This window comes from Esox lucius, chromosome 2 (assembly GCF_011004845.1).
Source record: "Esox lucius isolate fEsoLuc1 chromosome 2, fEsoLuc1.pri, whole genome shotgun sequence".
Lineage (NCBI taxonomy): Eukaryota > Metazoa > Chordata > Actinopteri > Esociformes > Esocidae > Esox > Esox lucius.
In genome coordinates this window covers 27,555,001-27,570,118 of record NC_047570.1, presented here as the reverse complement: position 1 = coordinate 27,570,118, position 15,118 = coordinate 27,555,001, and the positions used below count along the sequence as shown (strand labels likewise).

The 15,118-nt window shown below is 44.2% G+C and overlaps 1 protein-coding gene across 3 annotated transcripts in view; it reads right to left on the bottom strand.

Moving 5' to 3' along the window:
• fbn1 (fibrillin 1) overlaps positions 1–15,118 on the bottom strand; it is an 87,636-nt gene that overhangs the window by 7,539 nt on the left and 64,979 nt on the right. For all 3 annotated transcript variants that reach the window (XM_013137098.4, XM_013137101.4, XM_020054407.3), the window contains 12 exons: positions 15,021–15,118; positions 12,997–13,122; positions 12,267–12,383; positions 10,335–10,460; positions 9,888–10,007; positions 5,841–5,966; positions 2,266–2,418; positions 2,073–2,135; positions 1,696–1,821; positions 1,457–1,576; positions 1,202–1,324; positions 130–261 (listed from right to left, as the gene is read on the bottom strand). The exon at positions 15,021–15,118 is cut by the window's right edge and continues 25 nt beyond it. In XM_013137098.4, coding sequence (XP_012992552.2) covers positions 130–261; positions 1,202–1,324; positions 1,457–1,576; positions 1,696–1,821; positions 2,073–2,135; positions 2,266–2,418; positions 5,841–5,966; positions 9,888–10,007; positions 10,335–10,460; positions 12,267–12,383; positions 12,997–13,122; positions 15,021–15,118 — 1,430 coding nt within the window. The remainder of the gene's footprint in view (positions 1–129; positions 262–1,201; positions 1,325–1,456; positions 1,577–1,695; positions 1,822–2,072; positions 2,136–2,265; positions 2,419–5,840; positions 5,967–9,887; positions 10,008–10,334; positions 10,461–12,266; positions 12,384–12,996; positions 13,123–15,020) is intronic.

Below are 15,118 nucleotides of genomic sequence, written 5' to 3'. Positions count from 1 at the left end.
ATATATAGTTATAGTTTAAAATGTTTACAAAACAGACAAATAACTATTTGCGTCCTGACATATAGGGTATCATCGAAATGGAATCCTGCTTAGATGGACTGACTATGGATACTGGTGTGTTGGTCTTACCTATGCAGCCCTCTCCATTAGGGGCCCGTGTGTAACCAGGGTTACAGATGCACATGTAGGTTCCGATCAGGTTCTTACAGCGCATCCCTCTGCTCTCACAGTCATCCACGCCGTCCTCACACTCATTCTGGTCTGCACAACACAACACAGCATCAGTGTGTGTACAACAACGTGTTGTGTGTGTGTGTGTGTGTGTGTTTGTGCAGTTGTGTGTGTGTGTATAGTGGTTTCCTGGGTGACAGTAAATGTATCGAGCCCTCACCAGAGTATGTAGAGGTGGTCTGTTTAGAATAGTAATATAAATATCAGCCTATAGTCCAGACAGTAACATCATCCTCCTGTCTCCTGTCTGCCTGTCTGACTCATCACTGCTCCCTTTGCCTCCCAGTAAAACCCCTCATGAGTCTCTTTCCCTCTCCCACAGTGTTTAGAATCTTATTGAGATTGTGAGTTGAAACAGGGGTGAGGTAATCTTGACCACTGTCTTTCGTCTGATTTTCCAGCGTCTGGCTGGAGCCCACAGTGGATGAAACAACGTAGCATTTCCTTGGCCGATCACTCAGTCCATCATTATCTTGCATAACCTTTTGAACTTCCATTTTGGATTTCCAAAGTGTGAGCAGCACTAGTGATTTAGGGGACTGTGATTGGAAAATTTAAAATGCCTTAATCTTGAAATTGTGGCAGAACGTTCATTTTTGTATTTACTTTTCAAAGTCCCACCAACAGATAATCTGTTTAACTGTCACAGACTCATTCTTTGTCCTGCCTCCATGTACAGCCATATCTCAGAGTCGCATAATGAATGAATTAACATGTCATTCAGTAAACCCACACCTGTTTTCAGGCTCTATGATCTTGAAGGTAAAGTGAACCAGGGGACAAGGTCGAAGGTCAGATGGTCAAGGTAGGCCTAAACTCAGCTCATATAGTCAGTTCACTGAGGAACTTACTATAAATGTCCTAAATCTATAGTTGATGTGAGGTTTAAGTGGCTACACTCTCTTGGTATGTTGTGCAGATTCCAGTGGAGGTGGTTGGTGATGTCACATCCGTAACAATCTTCCTTTACCTTTACACATCCTCTTGTCCTCCCGCAGCACATAACCCGTCGGACATTTACACTCATAGGACCCAATCACATTCACACAGCGGAATGCACACAGCAAAGGATTCTGGGAACACTCGTTGACATCTAGAAATGAGAGAGTGAGATAAAGGGGGGAGAGACAGGTCAGGTTGTAGTTCTATTGTAACCCATACAAACCTTCCTAGTATATTACATGGAGATTTTCCTAGTCCACAGCATTGGTCAGAATGTGCATACCTTCACAAGTCATCATGGGTCCAGGTTCAAAGCCTTCGTCACATGCACACTCAAACGCTCCGATCACGTTGGTGCACGTTCCATTTCCACACGGGTTCCCCAGGTCACACTCATTAGTATCTACGGCACACGGACACAACATGAAGACTCACAACGGCCGAAAGACTGGCAGTGTACTACTGTGTGTGTGGCATGTGTGTGTGTGTCTGCCCTGGGTTGTGTGTCACCTTGACACGTACCTCTACAGTTGATCCCTGAGTTGTCCAGTTCGAAGCCAAAGGGGCACTCACATCGGAAGGAGCCGTCCGTGTTGATGCACTGACCGTTGTGGCATATGTTGGGGTTGGCAGTGCACTCATCAATATCTGCAATACACACAACGCATATAAAACCTAGCCATAGACACGGGGACATGAAAACGGATTTCCCTTACCTCAACTTTCACCCAAAACCTAAACTGGATCCCTAACGCAGATCCAGTATCTGATTTGAACCTGATTTATCCTAAACTGAACACTTAAGCCCTCCATGAAGATGTAATTACAGGATGTCTGACACAAAAGTTGTACTTGTCACATGACATGACACAGCGTGGTGCCCTCTCAGTTCCGCATACCTATTGGCTGGTCGTCAGGGCCGACCACCTGTCCAACCGCGGGGCAGAGTGTTGCAAACGCCTCTGAAACACAAGAACACTTACTATTAACAGACAAGTGAGAATTCCTATTGAGTCCGCCACCCACCAGGTCCATAGTCAAATGTGGCACTGAGTCACTCATTGAGTATCGAAGGGTTTAGAGTGCACCTACCCGCGGTCCTGGATGGGCAGATCTCACAGGGGTCTCCCCAGCCCTGTCCAGGCATCGCACTACAGCAACAGTCCCCTTTAGTGGTGTTCCATGGCTTAGGGGCCAGGCAGCGACCGCTCTCAAACTTAGTATAGCAGTAGCTCACACGAACATCTACACGTGAGGAGGCCGGGGCCATAGAGACAGGAGGGAGAGGGCAGAGAGATACGGAGGAGAGGGAGAAAGACAGGGAGGGGGAGGGAGGGGGAGGGAGTAAGGCAGATGGAGAAAAGAAGAAAAGAAGAAAGGAATGAAAGAGTGGGTGATAAGGGACAGATAAAGAGAGGAAAATAGAATGAGAAAGATATGTACAGAGAGAGATGTTATCCGACGTCTAGTTGAAGAAAGTCCCAAACTGCTACCAGTCTTCTCTGGTTGACTAAAGCAGATAGATTCTGTTCTGTGAGTGTACGTTTCTTACTGTAACCAGAAACACATGGTTCCTCTCTACTGTAGCACTAGTACTGGCCCAGCCTGCTGCAAGTTCTGGACAAATAAGCTATTTGACCCCAATATATCACACACACACACCTGGATCAGACCCATAGATCAAACACACACACCTTGTGTTAAATGTCAAGGAGTATCTCGTTACATTTCTCCATTTAACTGATTTGTCAGCTTTTCAGAAACAGATTGATTTGCCCGATTCCACTGCCATGCGCACAGCTGTGTGAGTGTGACTGAGAAACATAGAGATCGAGACAGACTGCAGGAGTAAAGGAACAAGAGAAGGACTGTGGTTCCAATGGAATCAAGATGTAGATAATTTGGTGTGTTGTTGAAGAGATGTCAGAGAACAACATTTTATTCCATTGTATTCCCTTAATTCCCCCAGCTCTAGCTCTCCTCCATGCTCTAAACCCACTGTCCCTCCACCCCCCAACCATACCTCCCTCCATCCAACACACTACACTTCACTCCACCCAACACACTAGACCACCCTCAACCCAACACACCCTAGACCACCCACATCCCATTACACTAGACCACCCTCAACCCAACACACCCTAGACCACCCACAACCCAACACACTAGACTACCCTCAACCCAACAAACCCTAGACCACCCACAACCCAACACACCCTAGACCACCCACAACCCAACACCCTAGACCATCCTCAACCCAACACACCCTAGACCACCCACAACCCAACACACCCTAGACCACCCACAACCCAACACACTAGACCATCCTCAACCCAACACACCCTAGACCACCCACAACCCAACACACTAGACCACCCTCAACCCAACACACCCTAGACCACCCACAACCCAAAACACTAGACCATCCTCAACAAAACAAACCCTAGACCCCCCACGACCCAACACACTAGACCACCCTCAATCCAACACACCCTAGACCACCCACAACCCAAAACACTAGACCATCCTCAACCCAACACACCCTAGACCACCCACAACCCAACACACCCTAGACCACCCACAACCCAACACACCCTAGACCACCCACAACCCAACACACTAGACCATCCTCAACCCAACACACCCTAGACCACCCACAACCCAACACACTAGACCACCCTCAACCCAACACACCCTAGACCACCCACAACCCAAAACACTAGACCACCCTCAACCCAACACACCCTAGACCACCCACAACCCAACACACTAGACTACCCTCAACCCAACAAACCCTAGACCACCCACAACCCAACACACCCTAGACCACCCACAACCCAACACACCCTAGACCACCCACAACCCAACACACTAGACCACCCTCAACCCAACACACCCTAGACCACCCACAACCCAAAACACTAGACCACCCTCAACCCAACACACCCTAGACCACCCACAACCCAACACACTAGACTACCCTCAACCCAACAAACCCTAGACCACCCACAACCCAACACACCCTAGACCACCCACAACCCAACACCCTAGACCATCCTCAACCCAACACACCCTAGACCACCCACAACCCAACACACCCTAGACCACCCACAACCCAACACACTAGACCATCCTCAACCCAACACACCCTAGACCACCCACAACCCAACACACTAGACCACCCTCAACCCAACACACCCTAGACCACCCACAACCCAAAACACTAGACCATCCTCAACAAAACAAACCCTAGACCCCCCACGACCCAACACACTAGACCACCCTCAATCCAACACACCCTAGACCACCCACAACCCAAAACACTAGACCATCCTCAACCCAACACACCCTAGACCACCCACAACCCAACACACCCTAGACCACCCACAACCCAACACACCCTAGACCACCCACAACCCAACACACTAGACCATCCTCAACCCAACACACCCTAGACCACCCACAACCCAACACACTAGACCACCCTCAACCCAACACACCCTAGACCACCCACAACCCAAAACACTAGACCATCCTCAACCCAACAAACCCTAGACCACCCACAACCCAACACACTAGACCACCCTCAACCCAACACACCCTAGACCACCTTCAACCCAAAACACTAGACCACCCTCAACCCAACACACTCTACACCACCTTCAACCCAACACACTAGACCACCCTCAACCCAACACACCCTAGACCACCTTCAACCCAACACACCCTAGACCACCCTCAACCCAACACACTAGACCCACTCTCAACCCAACACACTATACTTTCCTCCACCCAACAAACTACACCTATCTCCACCTAACACCATGCACAGCCTTCGATCCAACACACTACATCTCCCAATGTCCAACACACTACACCACCTTCAACCCAACACACCACATCTCCCTCCACCAACACGCTAAACCTCCCTCCACCCAACACACTACACCCTCTTAACCCAACACACTATGTCTCCCAGTGTCCAACACACTAGACCTCCCTCAACACAACACAGCTTCCTCCATCCAATACATTACATCTTCCTTTAATCAACACACTACAATTCCCTCCACCCAAAACCCAACATGTTCTTCCAACACACACAAATGTACACAGACACCATATGTATGAGAGGAAATGGAATGCGATCCAGATAGACACAGCAGGCTGACTCGAAACCTACTACATCCTGAACCTACTACATCCTGAACCTACTACATCCTGAACCTACTACATCCTGAACCTACTACATCCTGAACCTACTACATCCTGAACCTACTACATCCTGAACCTACTACATCCTGAACTTATATCCCACTCTATTATTCTGTTTCATAGCTAATCTAATCGCTTTCTGCTTTAAGAATCAATTCATTAACTTTGTTGAGCAAACATTTTAAATAATTTTGGAATGGGATTTATGCTACAAATGCTAATAAATAATAGCATTTGGAAAAAGTGCCAGGGAAATTGAAGTATTGATTGCTGTCAGAATGGTTCCATAGACTGGTTACAGAGGAAAGAAACCTATCACCAACTGTTTTGACTGCAAGCTCTAACGGACTGAATGGCTTTCTCTTACCGGTCAGTTTGATATTTTTTGATAACAATGTTCAGAAGTTCAGAATCAAATTCAGACTCAACAAATACCAGCACAAACAACTCACCCAAACATCTGCGTCCAGAGGATGAGAGCTGGAAGCCGTCGGGACATGAACATTTGAAGCTGCCATCCGTATTGGAGCAGGTCCCAAGAACACAAATGTCTGGGGTCTGAGTACACTCATTAATATCTAGAACAAAGAGAGACAACACATCAATACCTAGAACATAGAACCAGAACACTTCTCGTAGTAACAGTACTGGTCCTGTTACTAACTAAACAAAATACCAGTGACTTCAAGGAAATACAGAGCACTTTATTAGGTACACCTGCTCGTTAATGTGAATTGCCAAATCATGTGGCTGGAACTCAACAAATAAAGCATGCAGACATGGTCTAGAAATATAGTTGTTGTTTGTCTAAACAGTAGAATGGGGAAAATGCGTGATCTGAGCCACTTTGATCATGGTATGATTGGTGGTGCCAGTACACTCTACAGAAAATGGTGTGGTAAAACAAAACCATTCAGTGAGTGGCAATTTTATACCACTAGTTTAAATGGATACTTCCAGAAAGACAACCATCTCTACGACACTGTTTAATTAGGCCTACACATGGAAGTAACTCCTGAGTGAACGGCAATTGACATGCCACCTGGAGTTTGCCAAATGGCACTTAAAGACTCTATAAGCATGAGAAAAAGCATTCTCTGGTCAAACATTTGACCACTAGGCCTGAGAGCCAAGTGCTATGTCTGCCAAAAAGAAGTTACTACTCATCAACCATCTGATACCATCCCTACGATTAAGCATGGTGGTGGGAGCATCATACAATGGGATGATTCTCAGCAGCAGGGACAAGGAGATGGATCAGAATTGAAGGGTAAATGGAGTAAAGTACAGAGAGGTCCTTGATGACAACTTGTTTCAGTGCACACAAGACCTCCAACAGCGGCAAACATTAATATTTCAGCACAATAGTGACCTGAAGCCCAAGTCTATGAATTTCCTTGAGTGTCCCAGCGACAACCCTACTGAACATCTGTGGGGAGACTTTAGCAGACCAGCCAAGTAACTTCTACAAAATACAGGCTAAAGAATACTTACGCACATGAGATATTTCAGTTTTTAATAAATTGGAATACATTTCTAAAAACGTATTTTCTTTCATTATGGGTAGATTGGTGGCAAAAAGCAGATAGCAGAGTGGTACATTACATCTAATTAATGTTGCCATAGTCGAGGATTGGCAGGATGGTAAATTGGCAGTGTGGGTGCAAGATGCCTTTTTGACAGGCAAGTTGACAAGCAGGTTGAGGTAAGATCTCACTGAAGAGCATTCACTTAGTTTTGTTGGTATTAAAGGGTTAATGGAGGTCAAATAAGGTATTTTAGATGTTATTAAAATTTGATGCAAGATGGAAAGCACAGTATTCAATGACTGACCAGTCGTATACATGGTTGTGTCATTATGTGGCATAAAGGTAGAGTCACTGGCATAAAAACAGAATAGAGTTTAAAAAAATAATAGGGTCAGCCCAAGAATCGAACCTTGATGAACAGTTATATAGCATTTACAAACTAGGCTAGACAGACCCCTTGAGAACCCTATGTTGCTGAATCTATAAATTGGGAAGGTTGAAATTATTTATCGAAATCCATAAAAATAGTCGCACAAACTGGTTATTATCTAAACACTGTGGGACTCAAGAACGCAGGTTAACTATTTATTCAAAATATTTCGACTAGCATGGCAGAATTGAGATAGGCCTATAACAGTCTGGGTCAAGCGTATTGTCCCCTTTGAAAAGATGAATGAAGGCAGCAACTTTCCAATTCTGTGGGATTACAGCTGTTTGTAATAAGATATGTAACAGACGTGATAGTGGCTGAGATAATAGAGGCAGACAGCCTCAGAGAAAAAGCTGTCAAGCCAAGCTGATTTATAACGGGGCCAGATTTCGCAACTCTTTTTGCAACTCATTCACCAGTATTGTCTGAAATGAAAAAACTAAAGGTGTTTTGAGGGAGAACACTACCGGGATAAGAGGCAGCAATGCTGGCAGCATAAGTGAGCAGGGCAGATTCAAATACACGGCCAACACTGACAAAGTGACTGTTGAGGCTCTCGCCAATTCTAGCTTTGCCAGTGGTGACTAAATATTATATTTTTGGGCTTTGGGCAGCCGAGAGGATGAATGTTATTTTAGAGTATTACAGAATTTTTGGGGATCAGAACCACTGGCAGCAAATTAATGCTTGTAACATTCTGCCGTTGCTATCCTATTTGCCTGAGTGCACTAATTTCTTGATTCCCATAATGCTGCCTTTTAAACGCCAAAGTAATGTTTCTCAGCAGGTGTTTACATTGGACCACTTCATGAGTCGGACATGTTCATTTAAAACTTTAGGGAAAAGCTATTTCATTACCAGGCGTCCTTAACCAAGTGACAGGTTCGGATAAATTCTTATATACAAACGCCCGGTCAAGTAAAAAGGTCTGCTCATTAAAATGGCTTGATTTACAAATAAGAGGAGGGCATTTACTGAGGTGCCATTGCATTGATCATGAAGTTCTTGGCATAAGACGGCAGACATTTACTTGGTACACATATTAATTATACTGATTTCAACAAGAGTACTGCCCAGGTTTTGGTAGGTTGAGCATATCCTTTCCTCAGTATCTGTTTTTACCTAGCAGTAATTTCACTTAGGTCAGTCAGAGCACATACAGGAAGGAGATCTAAAGCAGACAGACAGGAGCAAAGGGAGGTCTGTAGTAGACAGACGGTAGCACTGGATGACCTATAGGTTTTGAATAGAATTATATAGCATTGCAGATTCTCACTATAGATAGACACCCCTTTTTCATGACCTATCTTGACAGACTATTATAACCAGGAATGAAGCTGTTTGAGGCGTTTCTTTCTGAGCCAAGATTCTGAGTTGGCCCGAACGTCAGGTCTGGATATATGTGTTAGTGCTGTCAGCTTGTCAAGTTTAGGGAGGAGATTAGGGACATTGATAACCAAGAATCCTAGGCTGTTGCATTTCCAGAAGAAACCAAACGTCATGCGGTTAGCATCCTGCATTACGGAGTTGTTAACAGAGGGGTCACCGGACCTGCACAGAATGTGGGATCCTCAGAAAATACTTCAAAGGAGGTGAAGATACTGTATCTGTGACTGTTTCTTGAGGCAGCAAGAAGACCCGGGCAAAAAAGGTACAGAATGGGCAACATACTGTACAGACTAGTAGTAGTGAACCCTACTGATGTAAAATACATCTAAGCAAGTGCTTCATTGGATAGATCCCCAAAAAGGTCATACACGAAGCAGCGAGAGATTACAGTGTCGAGGGCGTAGAACAAAAATAGCGAAATCCATAATACTGTATTTGCAATACGTGGATTGTCATGGAAATTACCACAAAAGAAGAAGAGAATTCTGAATACCCAAACTGAACTTTTATTAATACAGCATATATGTAGGAAGCAACCGTCGCAATCGATTGCTACGGCTATTCGTGCTCTGAAAGTTCATCCCATGGTTTAATAGGATCCTGGAGATGAGAGTCAACCCATGCCCAGCACACTAAATGTCCATTTCATTTCATGTCAATTTAGATTAGATCAGATTCAACTTCACTGTCATTGAACAGTACGAGTACCGTACAACGTAATGCAGTTAGCGTCTAACCAGAAGTGCAAATAGAAGAGGGCGGGAAATGTACAAGAATTAAGTAGAGTGAATGTTACATGGTGAATATTTAGATGTGTAATGAAGGTTGTCATTAGATAGAAAAGTCAGTAAAGAATTGCTAGCAATGCTAGTTAATGTCGATCTTTGTTAGCTAAATGTATACCTAAAGTCAATCTGGTGACATCAAAAAAAGTTTTCTTACAAATGATTTGGCTTCTTAAGAAATGAAATGGTATTTTCAAGCCACAATATTATACTTTAAACCAAATCTTCTTAAGTGCTCATTGAGTAGAATGTTCAATTTGAAACAATACTGTGACCAAATGCGCAATAACAGAATATAACTGAATCTCCATAGAACTCACACTCTATAAACATATGGAGTGGTTGGTTTGTGTGCATGCATGTTACCTTTACAGGTCCCCTCAACTATGTAGTAGCCAAGCGGGCAGATACACCTGTAGGTGCTCTCCATATTCTGGCAGGTGCCTGGACCACAAGTCCCAGGGTTCAGGGCACACTCATTGATATCTGTGAGACAGAACACACACCACATTGCACACATTCAATTAAGTCCTTGGAAGATGTAATAAAGTTGTATAAAAAAAAAAACATTTTAAAATACGGTAGATATTGACAAAGTGGCAAATGAGAAAGTGGAGAGAGACAAAGTAGTGGGCTTGAGAAAGAATTGAGAGAATACCAGACTGACACGGTGGTGAAGAGGCCGGAAGCCAGGTGAGGTTGGGAGGAATGAGAGAGGATAGAGTGCTGACAGGAGGAGAGGAGAGAGGAAAAGGTAGGAGAGAGATGGACGGGAAGGATATAGTAAGGAAAGACAGTTATGAGGCTACTCACCAACACAAGTCCTTCCGTCCGCGGTGAGTTCAAAGCCGTTGCGACACAGACACACAAATGAGCCGACAGTATTAATACAGTCCCCGTGCCTACAAAGCCCTCTCACACTCGAGCACTCGTCAGTGTCTGGAAAGAAAATACAGAAATAAACACACACATTACACATACAGCTCTGGAAAATAACAAGAGACCACTGCAAAATGATCACTTACTCTAGTTTTACTATTCATAGGTATGTGTTTGAGTAAAATGAAATGTTTTGTTTTATTCTTTAAACTACTGACAACATTACTCCCAAATTCCACATAAAAATATTGTCATTTATAGTATTTATTTGTAGAAAACCACAACTGGTCAAAATAACCAAAAAAATAAGATTTTTTTTCAGACCTCAAATAATGCAAAGAAAACAAATTAATATTCATTTTTCAACAACAAAATACTGTTTTAACTTAGGAAGAAGAAATCAAAATTTGGTGGAATAACCCTGATTAATAATCGCAGCTTTCAACCATCTTGGCATGCTTTCCACCAGTCCGTCACATTGCTGTTGGATGACTTTATGCCACTCCTGTTACAAAAAATCAAGTTTGTTGGCTTGTGACCATCCATCTTGCTCTTGATCAAATTACAGAGGTTTTCACTTGGGTTCATGTCTGGAGATTGGGCTGGCCATGACAGGTTCATGATCTGGTGGTCCTCCATCTACACCTTGATTGAACTGGCTGTGTGGCATGGAGCATTGTCCTGCTGGAAAAAACTATTTTCAGAGTTGGGGAACATTCTCAGAGTAGAAGGAAGCAGGTGATCTTCCAGGATAAAGTTGTACTTGGCTTGATTCATGTGTCCTTCACAAAGGCAAATCTGCCCATTTCCAGTATTGCTGAAGCATCCCCAGATCCACCACCAAATTTCACAGTGGGTGTGAGACACTGTGGCTTGTAGGCCTCTCCATTAAATGACCAGGTGTTGGGCAAAGCTGAAAATGTGACTCCTCAGAGAAGATGACCTTACTCCATTCCTCTACGGTCCAATCCTTATGGTCTTTGCAAACTTCAGCCTGGCTCTATTTTGCTTCTCATTGATGAAGGGCTTTTTTCTAGCTTTGAACAACTTCAGCCCTGCCCCTAGGAGCCTGTTTTGAACTGTTCTCGCTGTGCACTTCACCCCAGCTGCTGTTTGCCATTCTTTTTGAAGGTCACTTGATGTCATCCTACGTGTGACATTCGAAAGAGTTGACGGTCATCTTGGTCAGTGGACAGTCGTTTTTGCCCTCTGCCAGTCTGTTGCTTTGTTGTCCCCAATGTTTGTTGCTTTACCTCCTGAAATGTTCTGGATGGAAGCAACCTGACTCTCACTGTATCCCTCTGCCAGTTAAGCCAGAATTGAACCCTTCTTTTCCTCACTCAAAGCTTTTCTTTTCAACTCTTTTGTCATGCTGAATAGTTATTTTTTTACTCAAATACCCTTTGAGGTACTACTTTCACTGTTTTTGCCATCCAGCTGGTCCAATTGCAAGAGGATAGTGATACTTTTCCTTGTTAAATTAGGTTTGGTTCAGGTAATCACCTAATCAGTACCTCATTAAGTAAAATGTGGTGTGCCTGTGTTGGAATTGAACACACACTGGAATGGAATGGCTGCCATGTAGAGATGCTGATTTAAGAAAAATTAGGAGTGGTCTCTTAATTTTTTTCAGAGCTGTATATATATTACCAAAGTTGTAACAATCAAACACAACACACAGTGAGATAAACCACAACATATTACACACAGTGGAATAAACACACACACAATACATAAACATTGGAGTAAATCAACAGTTTAATGTCTCAGTATGTCGACACATTCTTGTGGCGTCCAGAAGGCCCAGTTCACACCTAAGTACTGAACACACACACACAAACATACACATGGAGTAAGGTTACTCACCGATGCAGTCGTTGTTGTGTGAGCGCTGGAAACCAGGGTAACACAGGCAGTTGTAAGATCCCACCGTGTTCTTACAGGTGCCATTCCCACACGGTTGCCTCTCACACTCATCCATATCTATAACAACAGGAGAGTTAGCATTCAAAATAGCACAAGTCACAACACCATTATATTCACATTTGAATCATTCAGCAGACGCTCTTATCCAGAACGACTTTCAGTAAGTGCATACATTTTACAAGAATTAGGTGGAACAACCACAGAGTTTTGTAATAAGTGCATTTGAATCAATTAATTTGTTATCGGCAGAAATAACTGCTGGAAAGAAGACCAAATAAATAAATATAAAACATAATAAGCTAAGCTTACAAAAAGACAGTGGAATCATTTTAGGTACTCTGGGAATATTTTTTCTGAAGATGGGTATAGACTTTGCTATCCTAGCCTCCAGGGGAAGCTGGTTTCATCATCCCAAACCCCCAACAAACAATGTTGACCAGCTCCACTGACTGCAAAAGCCACTAGACTCATTTCTGGGTACCAGAAACTGACTACCAGAAACTCCAGAAGTTATAGTAAATGAGAGTCCTAATGGTTAACCACATCTTGTTTTAAGAAGAGAACTGCGGTCAATAAAGCCTTGTAGGTAAAAAATATCTGCAGCATTAGTCACTAAAAAAACAGACGGAAGACCAAGCGTTGTGGGCATTTCTGTTGATGTTTAACTCACCAATACACATGGCCATGTCTGATGTAGGCTTGAAACCGTTGGGACAGATACAGCGATAGCTTCCCAGTGTATCAATGCACTGGCCGGGACTACACACTCCTGGGCTCTCAATACACTCATTGCGATCTGGAGGGAGGGAGGGAGACACAGAAAGAGAAGAAGAGGGACAATAAAAGAGAGGGTCAGAAGATGAAGGCGGTGCATTTGTAAGCTCTTGCCCAACTTATATCAAGAGTACAAGTATTTTAGCTGCGAAACAAACCGTTCCTTCAATAAGCCCGTTAGCTACAGGGGTAACTTTACCCCAACACAGGCCGGGGGCCAGGAAGTACCGACACAGCTCAGCTGAGCCACAACGTTGCTGCGCCGCAGAATTTGGTGCTTTTGTGCACAAGATACGTGTGGGAAGGTGGGAGAGGATTGCTCGGTTGGCTTAAGGTCTCGTCATAGTTGAAACCATACGTGCACGCACAGCAGTTCTCCACAATATTGGCCTTCATACTTTTTCAAATTCTCTGCAAAGCTACGGCGGGACACGTACCAAAGACGCATTGGTTGGAAAATGTGGGGAGGTGCGCTTACTTGTGGGGAGGTGGCTGTATGTTTTGACACGGCGCTCATATGAACTCTTAAACAAGTTGATGAACAATGTGGCCTGAAAAATACTCCTACAATCTCCACACCGCACAGCCAGAAGACTGACCATCCTTTGCAGCCCGGTTCTTCTCTAGTTTTTCCGGTTCTTCTCTAAGTTCCAACCTTACTAGAGAGTTTTTCCTAGCCACTGTGCTTCACTATCTTTTAGGTGTTGTGAGCTGGGTAACTACAGTATATAAACACTGTGATATCTGCTGATTTAAAAAAAATACCTTGATAAATACATTTAAGTGATTGATTTACCCACTGCAGTACAGCAGAAACAACATGTCTCTGCATAATTGGCAGACAACAGAACTATCACTCACAGAAACACTGGGACTGGGTCAGCTGAGGACAGGGGCCCGCTGTTACCTTGCAGTTACTTGGCTCTACAGACGTCATTGTGTTTCTATACACATAAAAGCAGGAAAAACAACAGGAAGCTGTTTTTGGCAAGATTGGATGTATTTAACAGGCCGGTGGGCATGACTTTCTCTTATTGCTGCTCTGAGGGTGTGTGCTGCTTTCTAGACTTTCCTCACATAATAATCTAGGGGGTTTTAGTAGGGAGACGAAGGGGTGAAAATACAGGCCAGTAAAGCCCAGCAGAGCTCCTCTTGGTGGGGTAATATATTCACCATAGTCCCCTGATCCCTGGCACATGTCTCACCCACACTCATTTCGTTCTCGTTAACAATACACATCTAATTAAAACACACGTCGCATTCTGTTCTTCCGTATATCTAACTTCCCTCTGGTCTCCTGCTTTCCAATAAGGAACATTTCAAATGTGTTACTGGTTTGGTTTGCTTTTTCAGGTGACTGGGGTGAAACGGGACTGAGCCCTGTCTGTCTCCATGGTGCCAGTATGTTGTGATTAAGAGTGGAACTTCCTTCTAATGTCATCAAACTAAAATGTTTGGTATGACAAAAGAATTGTATTTGGCATGACCGCAACAGAAACAGACAGGCACCATGTCTACAGGATCTGAGAAATAAACATTCTTCTTTGTGTCTCCTCCAAGAATTACAACATCGATACTCAATATGTTAGTCACTGAATCCCTAAGAGATTCTAGTCTTAAACAGGCACTGCTTTAAGACCAACATCCCACCCATATTCCACCCAATCATCGCCCACCATACCCAGTCCTGTCCCCTCCCCTTCCTCTCTCTAACCTCAACCTTCCCCTCCCTCCCAACCTCCCCCTAGCCTCACCTCTCCCCTCCCTCCCTCCATCACCCTGCCCTAAACCCATCCCATCATCCTCCACCCTTAGCCAGACGCACTCCAGTGGTTCTAATCACGTTAGTGTAGTTATGCAGACATTGACCTGTTCCACACAGAAACCCTCTCCCAACTCTCCCTCCCTCCACTGTCTCACCCAGACACTGTCCTGTGGGGGTGAAGCGGTATCCAGCTTTACATTCACAGCGGTAGCTGCCAGGCATGTTTAGACAGGCAGCATTTGTCTGGCAGACG